Source organism: Cibotium barometz, chromosome 50, assembly GCF_041138505.1.
Source record: "Cibotium barometz isolate CiBa-2024 chromosome 50, ASM4113850v1, whole genome shotgun sequence".
Taxonomy (NCBI): domain Eukaryota; kingdom Viridiplantae; phylum Streptophyta; class Polypodiopsida; order Cyatheales; family Cibotiaceae; genus Cibotium; species Cibotium barometz.
Genome location: NC_141095.1, coordinates 25898344 through 25916087, shown reverse-complemented (window position 1 = coordinate 25916087; position 17744 = coordinate 25898344). Strand labels below are relative to the sequence as shown.

The 17744-nt window shown below is 45.2% G+C and overlaps 1 protein-coding gene across 3 annotated transcripts in view; it reads left to right on the top strand.

The window, feature by feature from the left end:
• The first annotated feature begins 876 nt into the window (after nucleotides 1-876).
• Nucleotides 877-17744, top strand: part of LOC147609980 (DNA-directed RNA polymerase 2B, chloroplastic/mitochondrial-like) — a 59044-nt gene continuing 42176 nt past the window's right edge. For all 3 annotated transcript variants that reach the window (XM_086787360.1, XM_086787361.1, XM_086787362.1), the window contains exons 1-7: nucleotides 877-2164; nucleotides 15109-15303; nucleotides 15394-15533; nucleotides 16232-16295; nucleotides 16391-16449; nucleotides 17355-17472; nucleotides 17621-17734. In XM_086787360.1, coding sequence (XP_086643486.1) covers nucleotides 911-2164; nucleotides 15109-15303; nucleotides 15394-15533; nucleotides 16232-16295; nucleotides 16391-16449; nucleotides 17355-17472; nucleotides 17621-17734 — 1944 coding nt within the window. In that variant the 5' untranslated portion in view covers nucleotides 877-910. The remainder of the gene's footprint in view (nucleotides 2165-15108; nucleotides 15304-15393; nucleotides 15534-16231; nucleotides 16296-16390; nucleotides 16450-17354; nucleotides 17473-17620; nucleotides 17735-17744) is intronic.

Here is a 17744-nt window from a genome sequence, read left to right as displayed (position 1 = left end):
TCATTTCCCCTTATGGATCTCACGTCTCATTGTTGACAGTCTCCCTCTTGCTTTGGCAAGGGTGTCATAGTTTGATTTGATATGTTTTAATGTCTCTAAGAGGAGGCTTAGAACCAAGTGCATTGACATGGCTGCATAGCAAGCTGGAAAGGTGTGCTGTTTTGTTGATAGCCACCTTTGTAGGTGATAGGCCCATAGAGTAGAGTGCAACTTATGACTCTACCATCTTGGTGAGAATGGTACTACACAATGTCTTGTTTGTACTTGGCCCTTTGCTTGTGGGTAGTATGGTGTCAACTTTCTATGCACCGCCTTTGAGCAAGAACTCCACCACTTCATTTATGAAATGTGTACCATAATCGCTCTCACTATCTCTAGCGGGTGGCCAAAAACGAGTAAAACTCCACCACTTCATTTATAAAATGTGTACCGTGATTGCTCATCACTATTTATAGCGGGCAACTGAAAACGAGTAATCACATTTTTATAAGTACCAGATCTCACGTTAGCTTTCACTGTAGCTTTGGCCTTGGCCTACTTGGTGAAGTAGTTGGTGGCGACTATAATAAAGCATGCTAGGGTTCCTTTAACGATTGGCTGATGGGACCCACAAAGTGTAAGCCCTGTTTTTCAACTGGTTGTTCCAATATTATGAGGGTTAGGGACACGATCCTTCTCTTGGACCATGGCAAACCTTTGGCATTCGGATTGCAACATTTGATAAATTTTTTTCAGTCTCCAAAGAGTGTTCTTGACAAAGCCCCACCTATGCCCAGAATGGGCTTGCTCTCAAGATTGGCCACATGATGCCATCTTAATCCTTTTATAAAGCATTCCTTATCAAGATTAATAGGGAAGTTAAGTTAAGGAATACAAGTTACACACAAAGCAAGAGTAACCTTAGTGCGAAATGCAAGTTAATGGCGGTGCTGTTTTCGATTCCAAGGGTTGGCGTCTTCACCCTGTCTATGGAAGAGGCGAGCTACAGGGCCTTTGTGTGCACCTGAAGCCTAAGGTGCAGGAGAACGAGGAAATAAACCTAATCGCCATAGCCAGGTTTTCTTCTGCCTCCAAGGCCATGTGGAGAGCCATAGCTCGCAATTCCAACTGCCGCCACCTTCACTTGCATCGCTGTCGATCATCCTCCTCTCTCGCCCTATCTGCAGCTTCCTCTCCAAGAGACTCTTCTGCTCTTTCACAGGGTGCGTCCTGGTTCTGTGAGCATCTCTTTAATGGCGAACAGACCGTGTCTTCTTACCAGGACAGTGTTTTCACCATCGATTCTGTCCTCTGCAGCTTGCCCGTCCTGACAAACCACATGAAACAGTCCGCCCCTGCTACGTTCCTGTCGCATTCTTCCTCACCAAGCCATCGCGCAGCTTGTTTTCAAGACAGTTTCCGTTTCAGCAAGGCCTTCGGCAGCTCGGCGCAGGCAGTGGAAACCCTAGAAGCAGATACTTCAGCTTCCGAAAACCAAGCAGAAGAAATCCTTGCAAGAAAAGCCTTAACTCTAACTTCCGAAACCTTAATTGCCAAAACTCTGGAACCTGAAGCCCTAGCTTCCAAAAATCTAGCAAAAACCTCGGCAGCAGAAACCCTGACAGTAGAAAATCTAGCAGTACAAAATTTAACAACAGCCCTAGAAGCGGAAGCTCCATCTGCAGACATAGAGGACTTTGTTTTCCGGGAGCCTGTGCAAACCGCAGAAAGCGGCGAGCCTGGAGTGAGCGAGAGAGTCACAGAAGAAGCAGCAGCAGCAAAGGAAGCTGCTGCAGCTCTTCGTAGGTATACCCAGAAGATGAGGAGAAGGCAGAGAAAGATGGAAATGGAGGCCTGTTGGAGGGCTACCCTAGAGTACAAGGATATGGTGGTGCGCATGTGCAAAAAGAAGCTTGCCCCCAGTGTACCCTTTGTGAGGGGTCTTCTGTTAAGCTGGTTCGAGCCATACCGTGATGCTATTCTTGCAGAGCAGAGGGCCATTGTCGACAAGGAACCCTTGGTGGACCGGAATATATATGGCCCATACCTGTTACAGCTCCCTCCTGACATCCTAGCGGTGGTTGTCATGCATAAATTGATGGCAGTGCTCATGAAAGAACAGGAACAGGGTTATGCCCGCCTTTTGACTGTCGCTTCTTCCATTGGGGAGGCTGTCGAGCAGGAGGTGGGTAAGCACTTTACCTGGCATTCAATATTATATGTAGGAAACGGCTGCATTTTGTTGTATATACATTGTAGCTGAGATCATGTAGGAAGACGAGTAAGGCATTTTGTCATCATAAGGGTGCTTACACAACATGCAATTTGCTGAGGAGCTGGACGATAATCTGTTCCACAACATGCGACTGACCAGGGAGCTAAAGATTACCGGTCCATATCTGACGCAAGTGGTCCAAACAGGCTCATGGCCGTCAAGAGTGGTTGTCGCAAGCATATAGTGTGCCATTGGACTGCAGGGCCCCCATATTGGAGTATTTTATCACCCAAGGAGAAAAATATCATGTACAAGCTTTGGGGGAGCACATGCTCCAAATTCATCCACATACAATCATGAATAATTTATATACACAGGCTGTTAGCAAAAAGCCCCATGAAAATACCAAGAATGTGTATATTCCAATAGCTTATCCAAATAGCCCACATAGCTTATCCAATGTCACGTGCACGCTTGTGCCATGGCTAATCCTCTGCATGAACATCATTAACCCTTGATTAAGCATCATTTAAGTCAGTCACATCAGTAAAAGCATAAGTGCCATTAGATAGGTATCATTAGCATTAGCATCTACATCATCATCCTCATCATCAATAGCATCAGGGTCACCATCAGCAGCATAGGCATCCGCATGGAGGCTAGAGCTCCTGTCGATGTCGACTTGCTGTAGACACCTTGTTGGTAGCCAGTAGATTCACTTGCAGCAGGTAGGACAGTAGTCAGGCAAAGGGTTAGCAAGGTGGGGCAACAGAAGAATGAAGCGCAACATTTAATAGCATTTTTGCCCATTTTCCTTGTCCAATAAAACTGGCTGACAACTTCTGCTACTGGCCGAATAGCACTCGAGTCTAATATATAAGCAACGATCATTATTCAGTTAGAAGTCAAGTCATTTCATCAAGTTCAGTCATTCATTCATGAGTCTCATAAGTCAGTTAAGCATATGTAGGGCTAGAGGTCAACCCCTTTGGGGCTGACCAAGGGCCCAAGCCATGTACATTCATCAGTAGGGCTGTGGATCAATACAATGATACATCAATGCTTCCACGCATCGAACATTGGTATTAGAGCATTCAGGGCTAAGGAAGCATTAAATGCTATTTTTGCAACATTTTTGTCCAGCATGGAATGATGGAATCAGCTGATAGCTGGCCGATGTGCTCTAGTATGACATATATAAGCAATCACTTCATTCCCTCATTCATCATTCAATATTCAGAAAAGTAATCAGCATTTTTGTCCAACATGGAATTGGCCGACAGCTTCTATTGGCCGACGTGCTCTAGTACGACATATATAAGCAATCACTTCATTCCTTCATTCCTTCATTCATCATTCAATATTCAAAAAAGTAATCAGCAGTTCAAGCATTAGTTCAGCATCCTACTCTCTCTAGGCAATTACTGAAGCATCTCTTCAGTATTTAGCCAACATATGTGTAGTCCTACAGCTATTTGAACTTGCATAAGTGGCTGAAGAGTCTTTTGCACTGCCTCGGATTGGTGGATACTCAGCCGACGTAGGGTCTTTCTCGTCCTTGCGTTGGGTAATCATATCGCTTGTTCTCAAGCATTGTACATCATTCTCCAAAGAAAGAATATAAGCAAATACTCTTGCTTGCAAGTATTGCCTTTTAGTGGGTAATTGGGACCTAATACTGTGTTGTCTTCTTCACTTGTATTCTCTTCTCTCTCTCTACTTTGTGAATTGGATGCTAAAGATCTCACCACATAAAGGTATAAAGAAGGCCCTGTTGTGCGTTACCACGATCAACCTCACTACATGCAACATAGGTATCAGAGCATTCAGGCTGAGCCCACTAAGCATAGTCCCAAGGAAGGTGCATAGTTTGAGCAGAAGAATGCGGTAGGGTAGTAGATGGAGTGGTCGGCAACAAGCGAAGCCAGAGGAAGCATTTCTGGAGGATATGTGCGTAGAACCAGTACATCATTAAGCTCTCAGATCAGCTCCAAAGGCCTAGCAATAGGCATGATCAGTTCCAATAGGTGATCCACCTGTGTTAAGGGTAAGGGAAAAGAAGGAATGGGGATAGCATTGGAACAGATGTTCAGTTCTTCAGCAAGACATGTGGCAAGAAAGTGGACCAAAGTGAGACAAGTGGCCCGACACTTGTTAGAAAGTGGATCAAAGTGAGACAAGTGGCCTCACACTTGTCACTTTAGTTTTCATGTGGCTTTTCACTTGTTATCATAGTCTTCTCTTTCCATTTTCACTCATGGGAGCCCCAAATCTATAAATTGGAGCCCTCTCCTTCATTAAAAGAGGCTCTGTCGCTACACACTAGCCTCTACCACCGTTATAGGCTGCCCTAATGATGGCTACTCTCTTTCTCTCTCTTGAAGGCTGCCCATGAAGAATACCGGCTGTTGGGGACTTTTGGAGGCTTCCATTGCGAAGAAAAACTGAAGGCAAGAGTATTCAATCATTTTATTATGATTTCTAGCCACTATACTTGTTGTACCAGCCCTTGTACTTGCCATACTTGCTGAACCAACCACTCTACCAGTTGTACCAGCAATTGTACGTGCTGTACCAGTCCTTGTGCTTACTGTACGAGCCTTTGTACTTGTTGTACCAGCCATTGAACTTGTCGTACTTGCGATGCCAGCTCTATTGCATGGAGACCTGTGGTTTTTGGGAAAGAATCAATACCCACACGGAGGAATATGGTTTATATTGTTGGCTCGGCATTTCTACAGGTATGTGCTGGCTGAATTTTATGGTTGCCTCGTACTGGGCTGTGTTCTGGCATTTGTATAATGGATAATCCGGCATCTCCTGTTGGGAGAGTAAGGCCCTCAAAGCTTGTACATGATATTATTCTCTTTGGGTAATAAAATACTCCAAGGGGGGGAGGGGGAGGGGGTGTCGGCCCATTCCGACCTCTATGCGGTGTCATATGTGCAAGCTCCACTTTCAGCATTTGTGGATTTTTTGTCCAGCTTTTATGTTTTATGCAAAGCAATGATGGGTATGTGTTAAGGTTGTGGCCATGTTTAAATGTTTTAATATAGATTGATGGTATCAACAAGTGTGTTAAAGGCCTAAGCCCGTGGTGTTTAGGACTAAAAGAAGACTCTCAGAGCTTCCGTGTGTTACATTGGTATCAGAGCATCAGGCTCAGCAAGGCTAAACACTGATTCAGTCCCATTTGATGGTGTAGAGGTCTAAGGTACAAGAAAGTGCACGGGTACGAAGCCCAAGGCAAGGAACACAAGATCGGGAAGAGCTCCCAGGAGGTTTGTTGGTGGTGTTCCACAAAGCGAGAGGGGATGGCAGTCCTGTGAGCCAGATAGGTTTCCGGGCAACGGTCCCAAGGGAGGATTATCCTCCAAGGAGTGATGTGAGAGTGCCAGACTCATTTCTCAAGAATGAAGACCAAGGCAATGTTCAAAGTCAGGGGAGGAACGGATTGGGAGTGGATGGAACAGATGCATAGATCTTATTTAAAGTCAGAGTGGTTTTGGAGACTGGGCCGGGTTTTCAGTGAAAAGGGTTGCCAGAGATGGATGGATGATAGAGGGACTTCGGGAAAAGAATGGGATGATGACAGACATCCAAGAACAGGTTGGAATCCCGTCATGAAGTTTAGCAGAGGGGGATGTCAGGTGCATGTTTGCCCATGGACATATCCTGATGCTAGTCCAGAAGGGGCAGCCAGAAAAAGATGATAATAACCAGAAGTTGGAGCATAAAGTGCTGTTTTGGCTAGTGTGGACTTGGAGGACTTGGATCCTATCGGCTGCAAGGAGGGTACTGTCGGCTGAACTAGATGAGAGGTGGTTGCAAGCGCATTAAGCGATATGATATTTTGTCCAATCGGCTGGCTGACTGCTGGTCGGCCAGTTCTCCTTTGGTCCAAGAGGCCTATAAATAGGCGTATGTGCTCATTGATAGATTCATTCACTCCACTAGCATTAGGACTATTTTGGGGTGTTTCCACCTTTTCATGAAGGCAGTCCATGGCTGTAGATTTAGGGGTACCTTTTTGTACCATATGAATATACTGAATTTCTAGCTATCTCTCTCTCTCTACTCTCCCTTCTGTCTGCGTTTTTGCATCTGCATGTTCTAAGTGGTGTTTAGGGCTAAAAGAAGACTCTTAGAGCTTCTGCGTGTTACAATGTTCTACATCCGTGTGCACGATCAACCGGTCTTCTATTTCTCGGCCTGGTCTTTGCATGTGTAATTATGGAAGCCAGTGGAGAGTAGCATGTCTTTGACGTGACATTGGGGATTGGGGAACGAGTAACTTCTCCTTGGAGTTGGATTCGACTTGGAGCATGGACAAAGGGATATGATTTGTATCATGGGACTGTTTTGTCTCGCCCATTTATTTTGGGACATGATTATGATATTTGGACTTATGGGACTGTTTTGTCTCGTCCATTTATTTGGGACATGGATTCTTTCAGTCATTTTGGATTTTTGAGACTATCTCGTCTCGCTCACTTGATGGGGCATGATTATATCTTTGATATATGGCCTGAAGCTTAAAGTTGCGGACAACTTTTAAGAAGCTGGGGAGGATGTCACCAACCTGACTTCAGGATGTCTATATATTTGGAAAGTACAAGCTTTGGGAATAGGGGATTATCTTGGAATACAAAGGATCACACTCCTAAAATCTAGGAGGGTTACTATTTTTGGCCTGACTCCGATGGAAATTCTGTTCGCGTCATTACGTCTGGAATTGAGCAAAGCAAATACCAAGAGTTGTGAGAGTACCTATGACAAATGGGCTACCAGTTGGGATATTTTTAGAGATAAAGTTTATGGAAGGACCCATCTCTTAGATTGTGACATGTGGCAAGAAAGTGGACCAAAGTGAGACAAGTGGCCTGACACTTGTTAGAAAGTGGATCAAAGTGAGACAAGTGGCCTCACAGTTGTCACTTCAACTTTTGTGTGGCTCTCCACTTGTCATCATAGCCTTCTATTTCCATTTTCACTCATGGAAGCCCCAAATCTATAAATTGGAGCCCTCTCTCTTCATTAAAAGAGGCTCTCTTGCTGCACACTAGCCGCTACTACCGTTACAGGCTGCCCTAATGATGGCTACTCTCTTTCTCTCTCTCTTGAAGGCTGCCCATGAAGAATACTGGCTGTTGAGGACTGTTTTGGAGGCTTCCATTGTGAAGGAAAACTAAAGGCAAGAGTATTTAATCATTTTATTATGATTTCTAGCCATTGTACTTGTTGTACCAGCCCTTGTACTTGCCGTACCTACTATATCGGTTGTACCAACCATTGTATTTCCTGTACCAGCCCTTGTACTTGCTGTACCAGCCACTATACCAGCTGTCCCAGTCCTTGTACTTGTTGCACCAGCCATTGTACTTGTACTACTAACTGTACGAGCTCTATTGCATGAAGACCCGTGGTTTTTGGGGAAGAATGAGTACCACCCCACGGAGGAATATGGTTTATATTGTTCACCTGTGTCAAAGAAAATCAAGGCATTTTGATCTCTCACTCTGCCCCATGCCCTGCACAACTCAGTCTCTTCACCACCTGGTTGTTCCCCAACAAGATCAAGAACTAACCATGTAGAAGGTTTTGGTTTCTTAGACTTGGGCTCCCCTTTAGTGTCAGAGTCCTTTTGGGACTTACGCTTGGGACAGTTAAAGACATATGTCCCTCCTCTGTACAGTAAAAACATTTCTGAGCATCCATCAAAGCCTGTCTCTCCTTAGGAGTTCTCTTGGGCATTGGTAACTTCTTATACCGCTTCTCTGTAGACCCTTTTGCATCACGCGAAGCATGCCCTGACTTTTCAGATTTCTTGCTTGAGCTTTTACTTCCTTCAAATCCAGATGAGACTCCAGTGAGTAACGCGTTTGCCGTCATAGCATTCTCTATCATCTGCGACATGTTTGTTACTCGAGTCTTTATGCAATGGTCACGCACTTCCTTGGGCAGCCCATAACAATACTTCTCCACCTGCTCAGACAAAGGCACTGCACGATAGGAAGTAACTGGGAGTAAAGCTTCCCAAAACTTCTTATTATAATCCTCAAGATTTTCACACTTTGATGCATCCAACTTGTGCCATGTTGTCATTACATCCACCTCAAAAGTAGATGTGAGCCATACGGAAGACAACACCTGTTTAAACTGTATCCAAGTAGATGGTGCTATGCCTTGTAAAAGAAGAGTGGACCACCACTGCAATGCATTGCCCTTGAGAAAAGTCACAGCTTTTCTCACCTTAGAGGATTTTGTGTAATTTCCACCAGAAAAAGCAGCATCAAACTGTTGTAAAAAGGTAAGTGCCTTTAGCTTATCTTTGGCCCCACTGAACGTGTCAAATTTCACTGCAGCTCCCCCTTCCTTGTAATCCTTCGCCTTACCTATAGGCGTTAGATTATTGTAAGGAAGTGACTTCACAAGATTGCTACCCCCGGCATTCATGCCCATCATAGGGTCAACATCGTCAGTTCCTACACCTGGCATTCCATACATTCCAGCCATGTTTCCAAACATACCACTATGCATACCGGGTTGCATGCCCCCATACATGTGTCCTTGCATTCCGGGCTGCATGCCCCCAAACATGTTTCCTTGCATTCCGGATTGCATACCACCATACATATTCCCTTGCATACCAGGCTGAAAACTAGCTTCGAAATTCCCTGGCATACCCATGCCTCCCTGAGGATAACTCCTAGTAATGGTTTGGAACACAGAGCCACCACCAAAATAGCCTGGATGCATAGACTGCTGACTGCTGTGGAATAGATGGCTGTCCGAAAAAGGAACTCTGTGAGTTTGCACCAAAAGTGTTTTGCATGTTCGGAAACTGTCCAAAAGAAGGATCCTGTGGGAAGGCAGCACTATTGCCCTGAGGTGGGTTCTTAGAACGCACTTTCTTCTTCTTCTTTTCAGGCTCAGAATGGGATCTCATAAATTTAGCAAACTTCTCACTTTGAGTGAGCTGCATAAACACATCCATTACCCTTGCCAAATGATTTTTAAACTGAGCATCATCTTCCTTTTTACTAGGCATGTCTTCTGGCTGTGTTACATCCTCATTTTGTGCATCTTTTGCAGCCTATTCTCCTGCAAGAATATCCTCAGATTCGTTTCTCTCAAGAGAGGCCTCTTGCTCTTCCTCTTCATCATGAAAATATTCATCTTCTGTGTCTGACATATTGCTGAATTTTTCAGCAATGGCTTTCCTCGAGACAACCACGAGCTCATCTCCTTAAGAAAGTTGATGATGGGTCCCGGCAACGGAACCTTGAAACTGGCCTCTGGTAGAAACCAAAGTGCGGTAGACTAGCAGTCACCTATCCAATTGTAGTCCAGACAAATAACAAATGAACAGGAGCTAGAATGCTCCAGAACAAAAAGGAAAACGACACCTGTTGGCCCCAAAGCTTGGCGCCCCTTTCGGTATTTCTTTATTCAAATTCAATGGAAAGTTTAACTGAGTACAACAAAGCCAGTCAAGGAAAGTAAACCTGCATGTCCAATCTGGCAGCCCTCAAGACCTCTTAGCATAGAGCATTCACATACAGATCTGTGTCCCACAAAAGCAACACACTGTGGTCTCCTCTAATCAACCAAGACAATACAACAGGGCAGCCTTGAGCACGCATCTGGCTGTTCCATGTTCATGGCTTCAAACTCAGCCCAAGTACAAATCCACTCTCCAACTTTGTTTTCACCCTTCAAACTGCCATACCCCTCCTCTCACAAAGGGCCATAAGAAACACCTCTGTAGCAGACATAAGCCAGTGGAAAGAAAGAGAGAAAGATATGTTCAGAGTTTACCAACTGTTATGCGCAGTTCTGCACCGGAGGGATTGACCGTACCAGTCTGTACTTGCAGCCGCATGTGTCAGCAACTTTGCAGCACACGTGTGTACCTGTCCGTACAGGTTTGTACTTGTAGCACACGTGTGTACCTGTTTGTACTATTCTCCCTACAGCCGCCTCAGAACTGTACGTGCAGCTGCCTACGTTAGCCAGTTAGCAGGCAATCGGACGGAGCCTGTCTATACCCGTATGCACTTGCAGCTGTCTTTATGATGCGTCGCCTGTACCCTTGTGATGCTCCGCCTGTACCAACTGAACAGGACTGAATTGTACCCGCCTGTACTTGCTGGATAGGATTGTCCGTACAGTACTCGCCTGTACCTGTTTGCGTTAGATGACCTGCAGCCACCTGCGTCAAAAAGCCTGCAGTAGCATGTACATGTCGTACCAGTGTGTACCTGCAGCCGCATGTACCAGCCTGTACTAGTCGTTTTGCAGCTGTTGTATTGTACAGCTTCTCTCCACGCAGCTAGCCGACCTGTACCAGTCTCTCTCCACGCAGCCAGCCGACCTGTTCTCTCCACGCAGCCAACCCACTTCTCGTTTTCAAAAAGCAAGAGAGAGAGATGGAGAGGGAGGCGTGTACTCTAAAAGTAGAGTAGCCCCCTCCAAAATTATCCTAGTGGCCCTCCCTTAAAGTTTTTAAAAACTAAGGGCCACACAAGGTTTATATACCTTATAAAATTTAATACCTTGGTCCCCCTTCACACTTGGGGTTGTCCACACATATTACTTTTGTCGACACCCCAGTATGCATCTTTAAAAATTTATCTTGCTCACCAACCACCATGCTCACACTTATGCTGTTCCACTTTCACAGGGTCATGACAAGTATTTGCTTACATTTCTTTGGAGAACTTACAATGAGTATGAATGATGACTTAAGGACTGCCAGAAGCAGGGACGATGTACCAAACGTAGGCTGATCCAGATGCTAGATGCTGTCCAAGCTTTGTTGAATTGCTCTTCAATGACCACTATGCAATCCCAAAACTAACGATGCACATATGTTGGCTGAATGTTGAAGATGCTCTTCGTGGAGGACTTGGGAATGCTGGAATTGCTTTGGACTGACGTTGAAGTTTTCTGATGATGGATGCTTTACTTAGGAATGAAGCGCTTACTTTTATATGAGGTTGGTTGCTGCTCGGTTTAGTCAAGGTGTTGTCGGTCAACAGCAAACAGACAAAAATGCCCAAATTATAGCATTAAATGCTGCGTAAAATACTATTGCTACTTTTTATGCCTGCCCGACTCCGTGTTGCTAGTTGACCTGAATTTAACTGGCTGTTAATGGACAGGTAGTGTTGTCGGTTGATGCTATGAAGCATCTAATGCTTGACTGAATCTTGTGGCCATGGGCTGGCGTTTGGTTGCCCATAAGCCTGTTTACTGTGAAACTACATGCACTAATGCCAATCTATTGCTATGGCTTGACTTCGACATGCATGAATTGATGAATTCTCCAAGTCGGTAAGAGGACTGACACATGCAGACTCTCTAAGGCTGTGGAAATTGACCTACATAGCTCATGCTTGACATGTCTTGGACTGGGGCTCACAATGGGGCCACGACATACGACAAAATATTCCTAAAAAGGCACATCCTACTGATGAATGATGCACTGATGTAGAGCCAATGTGTCACATAGCACTCCAATGCAGGGTGCATGTGACATTCCCTCCTGCGTAGCTTGGCAGCAGGTTCATCGCTTCCAAGCAGTCCGCCAGGAGCTAGGAGCTGGGGGTACTCGGGGAAGAACTCTTCGTCGAGCCATACTGCTTCATGGGTACCTTGGTCTCGAAACTTCGTGTAGAATTGTCCGTCTTCGACCGGACCCATGCTTCCACCCATGGAGTGTCCATCAAGAGAGTTCTCTGAAGAGGACTCTTCGAAGGTGGACGAGACACTCTGGGGATCATTCTCGCTAAGTAGGTTGCCATCATCATCAAACAAGGGCTCTCTAGGCAGTGGGGTATCATCATGAGGGGGCAATGGAATATCATCATGAAGGTGGGGATTGGAGCTCGAGGATCCCCGCCTCACATATGTGCGAAGGCCACCCTTTGCAGATGTCGAAGGCGGAGGCCTATGAACTCCAACTGCTCGGCCCCGTCCATGCTGACTCCTGGTGTTGCGAGTATCTGCTGCCACAAGCTCACTATAGAGCTCCATGAAGATTGCCTCCTCCTCCTCATCAGGTTGTTGATTGACACTTGCAGAGTCTGTACAGTGTACACAAAACTTAAAAGTTATGAGTCATGACAAGTTAGAGTCTAGACTTGTCACTTACCTGCTTGGGACTACCCATACTAAGAATGCCCTGCATCATGCGCAAGTTAGTGCGGCAGTAGACCAACTGCTCCAACTGTCGTGTGCTCAGTCGATTGCGTATCCTCATGCGTATGAGAGAATAGGAACTCCAGTTCCTCTCACATGTCATAATCCAAAGATATACCTAGTCCCCTTCTTCAAAGTTGACATCTCTTCTTGATTTGTTGGCTTTGCCCGGCGTATGCTTCTTGTGCTTTGGCAAGGCGCTCTTTGATAGACTCAATGATCTCTGAAAATGTTTCAGTGGTCTTGTTGACCTCTAAGGACGGTGTACCATTCTTGTCATAAGTGGTGAGAAACGACGGGGAAATGCTGTCTCGTATGGAATTTGACCAATGCTAGATGAATGAGTGTCGTTGAGGATTGCCTGAACCGAAGGAAGATAATGCTCCCACTTTGGCTGCCTGTCATGGCAATACGATTAGAGAACATAAAAAGCCAGATGATTGTATATTTCTGTCTGTCTGTGGATGGAATGCAGGACAGATGCAACTTGGTCCCAAAGTTATCGAACAATGCTCTTCAAAATTTGAAGTAAACTTGGGATCCCTGTTGTCTGATGTTATTGTCCTTGGAAAACCTCCAATGGGGTACCAATGTCAAATGAACATGCGAGCAATGTCTTCAGTTGTGGCCATTTGCTTGCATGGGATCAACATCCCATAGCCCTAAGCTTGATTAAGAACATTGATGCTAATTAACATGGTTAAGACAGAGGAGAGAGAGTATTCGGTGTCAGGGTTTTCTGTATTAATATGGTACAAAAAGGTAGATGAATGCTTGTACATGGCTTAGGGCTTTGGTCAGCTCCATAGGGGTGACCTTGGCCCTTCTACATATCTTCTACCGATGCTATGGATGAATGAGATGCTGAATAATGACCTGATGAACTGAATTATGACTTGATGCTTACATATGATTGGGAGATGCTGGTCGGCCAGCAACAAAGGCTGTCGGCCAGGTCTCGGACATGGAAAATAATTAAAATATTCCTTAAATAGCTGCGCTGCCTTTCCTGCTGTCGCATGCGACTGGCCTTCAACTAGGTGCTGCCCTGCCCGTTGCTGTGGCTAATGATTATGATGCCAATGATGGTGCTGATGCTGATGATGATTGTATTGATGATGCTGAAACTGATGATGATGAAGATGATGGTTCTGATGCTGTGATTGTTGATGCCAATGCTTATGCTATCATCCTAACTGCCGCACTGATCAGGGATTAAGATTGTTCATGCCGAAGATTAGCCATGGCATAGGCGTGCACGTGACATCTGAGGAGTATTGTTCTTGGTTCTGCTTTCTTTCTTAAGGGTGCATTGGAGCCAGTGCAAGGAGTTCTTGAGCTCCATCTGAGCCGATGCATTAGTGGTTGGAGTTTGGATAGCGAAGTTTTACTCGGCCATTCTCTAGAATGTTCTTCTTGTGGACTACCAGAGGATACTCAGAGGTTTGCAGTGTTATTTATGGATGGTTGGGAAGACGGAGAGTGTTCGATGAGGTGCGTCACGAGGTGGAAGTTGGTCATCCATAGGTCTTGACTCTTCATGCTGACGTGACGAGGATGGAATGTGAGCCTTTGCAATGGACCTAAAGTGGTCTCGTAGTGTTTGGGATCTTGGGTATCTTGGAGTAGCTTTGCTTGGATCTTTTCCTTATATGGAAGGGCATTTTATATGGACATCGGGCAATTGAGGACAATTGCAATGCAAGAAGGGAGCGTACGAGTATGCAAGGCAGATTTAGACATAAGATAGCAGCCGATGGATAGTGCAGGTGACATGTGGTGTTGGTGACGTGGCAGTTGGGTATAGTTGGCCGACAACAATACTACTGGCCGACTAGGAGAATTGGTGCATGTGTATACGTGGGTAGCCAAATCGTCGTATTCATTTGATTTCGTGAGTGAGCGTTTCTATGTAGGCAAAGTGCTAGCCAGGAGTGTACCGTAGGTCATAGGGCTGTGATTTGACGTCTTCATTCTTAGCCACATGTATTACTCTACTTCTTTCTTGTACATAATACACAGCAACACTTTAGGACTCTTGTGTGTGCTGTGTATATGTGATTCCACCGCACTCTTCTTTCTATCTTTGGAAAACCCTAGCACATAGGTGCAAGTGCTCTACAGATGTTCCCTGGAGTAGAGCTGTCAAGGTTGAAGATTTGCTTGGTATGAGAATATGACCTTAGGTGGTGCAAGGTGCTGAAATCTTCCCTGGAGTAGGGCTGTCAAGCCTGGAGATTTGCTAGCTATCTACTTGCACATGGTCTGGAAGTTTGAGGGATGCTTCAAAGTGGTTATTGGAGGGTGTTCTTGCAAGTCGCTCCATGTGGGTCATGTAGTAAGGGGTTTCTGACAAGTCACTTCATGTGAGCTATGAATTAAGAGTACTGCAACATGTTTGAGACAAGAATCACTTGGAGCTTTTGATCGCATCAACCCTCACAGGGAGAGGGGACAAAACAAACAGAGGTGCAGTAGGTGCAGTGAGGGTCAAACTTGTAGTTCTTTGATACCTTCCCTCCTTGTGCTCACAAGGTTGGGCTATAGACTGACGTGAGTTGATCCAGGTTGGCAAAAACATGGGCTATGTACTGCTGCACCTATGTTGGTTGGTTCTGCTCATTGTGGGTCAAGATGCTATGTTTGGAGTTCTTACACATACTGTTTAATTGAAGGGCTGATAGTAATCTTGTTCATACGACCTGCAGATTGAAATATTTCGGATTATGAACAAGGGGAAGAAGAAAAAGAGGAAACGGGGGGAGGAGGTTCTCTATGCCAATGATGCAGCTCTGCAGATAAATGTTGAGAAGATGATAAAGCGGCAAAATGTCCGGCTCTTAGGCAAGACTCTTAATAGAGAGAGGGTTTCCAAGCCCTGGGGCAGTCCTGTGCAAGTTAAGGTAACCATAGTATCTTGTCTTAGGTCTTCGTTCTCATATATTGTGGTTGGGATTGTCATGTAGCTTTTAACAGTATTTTACTGGTATCAGGTTGGATCCAGACTGATAGACATCTTGATGAACGTTGCCTATATACATCCTCCAGCCAGTCAGTCGCCAACACATGATCCTCCAGAAGTATGCCCGGCCTTAAAGCATGAACAAAGAACACTAAGTGGGAAAAAGAGGAGGTATAGTTTTCTCTTCACTCGACTGCTAATAAATCTTTGCATCTGGTAAGCACTGGTCTTTGTCATGCTACTTTATGATTACATTACTTAAGTGAGTTATTCGGTATGACCGATTTGTTCCATGTTCATGTTAAGGCCTATCTCCGAGTTTCCTTCACCATGTTTGAGAGCCCAAAACCGCTATGGATTCCCTGTACTCTCTTTTTGGCCAACCAGTACCTCCCTTGCTTTGATTTGCGCCACCTGTTTCTACCTGGGTGCTTTAGATTCTGGTGCTTTCACCCTGTTCTTTATCCTATTTTGCCATGTGTCCATAATAGTATGTGCACATATGCTTTATTTTTTTGTAGGAGCAGCAGCCTTTGTCCGTGCATTGTTGTGGATTGGATGTGGATGAAGGGAGATGCATTTTCTTGAGAACAACAATAGTAGAATGGCTATAGAATGTGAAATAGTAGACACCTGCTAAAAAGTGTGAAGACCTGCTTTAATGGCCGAGTGCTTTTCTAGGAGCTTGGAATGGTTGATTGACTGGTCATGGTTAATTGATGGTGGTCCAGTGATGTGAGGGTAGACTAATTGGAAGGATTGCCTTTTGTATGCCAAGATCCATAAAATTAGTTTAAATCACAAGCTTGTTTTGTGTTATTAGAATGGTGTTGGATCTTTCATACCTGGTATCTTACTCTTCTGTGCAGGTTCACTCGACAAATTGGTGTGCTCACTTGTGACCCGCTTGTATGGAGTTCATTAGAGAAGTCAGTAAGTGGGGATTCTTTGCTATTTTTTGTGGACTTAAGGATGGCAACTTGTCCTCAACACCCCAGCAAGGAACTAACTTTCATCTTTTGTAACAGGCAAGGTTTGTGGAGATGCCGTACATGCCAATGCTAGTGGAGCCTGTCAGATGGACATCGTGAGTATTCATTTTAAACTTTTTTGCGATGGTTTTGGGTAAAAGTTGGCCAACTGTGGATGAAAATAGATGGGCATCGCCATGCCCGTCGATCAGATTGCTGCTAGAAAAGATTGCCGTGGGGCCTATAGTTGGTTTCTTCATCACAGTTTGAGTACACTGCTGAAAAGGTGGCTGTTGGGCCTGGGGTCCATGATCTTGCACAACTGTGTGTGTAGTGCCTCAGCCTGGGGGCCTATCCTTCTCGTAGATGCCACTGCCCATGCCCATGCAGTGGGCAGGCAGGGAAGGATGCCTAGGATGTGTGTAATTAGCTTCAATGGAAAGAAAAGGTTGCTGTGGGGCCTACAGTTGGTTTCTTTATCACAGTTTGGGTACACTGCTGAAAGGTGGTGGTTGGGCCTCCAGTCCATGATCTTGAGCGCAGCCATGTGTAAACGCAGTGCCTCAGCCTGGGGGCCTATCCTGCTCGTAGATGCCACTGCCCATGCCCATGCCCATGTCCATGTCCATGTCCAGGAATGGGTAGGTAGGGAAGGGTGCCTAGGCTGTGTATAATTAGCCTTAATGGACACTTAACTCGGTCTTTTCACATTAGCCCCTGTATCTAAAGTGCCCTAAAGCCACTAAGTGTTGGCAGCTACAGCTACACTTAGGCATAAGCCTAACCTTTTGAGGAATGCCAGCCCAGTTTTGAGTCATGACCCAGGAGGACAACATATTTGGTGTCTCAGGTACATGTTCATGCTTCTGGAGTTAGAAAGGGTTTTGTGCCTCATGCATGGGCAGTCAAGCATAGTGTTGTGTAATCTGTTTTTATGCTGACTTCAAAAGAGGAGGGGTAAAGTTATGGCCTTTTTGAACAGATTTATTTGTAGTCTAATACATTGTCTTCTTTTTCCCAGATACAAAAAAGGCGGGTATATGGTCCTAAGAAGCCACTTGATGCGTACACATGGAGCACGAAGCCAGCAGTTTGCCGTGACAAGGACTCCTAAGGCAAAGTTGAGAGGGGTTTTTGAAGTAAGTTTGCTTTGAGGTGTTTTGAGTGTGTGAAATACTGTATGCTGTGTAGCACTCTATGCAATATTTGTGGTTGCAAACAATTTGTTGTTATATATTTCTATAGCAATAGCTGTAACATGAGGCAGGTGCCTGTTTTTTTTTCCAGGCGTTAAACACATTGGGGAGAACACCTTGGAGGATAAATGTACGGGTACACGATGTGGTAGAGAAAATTTGGGCGGACGGAGGGTGCCTAGGAGACCTTGTAGACCGCAACAATGTAAACTCAT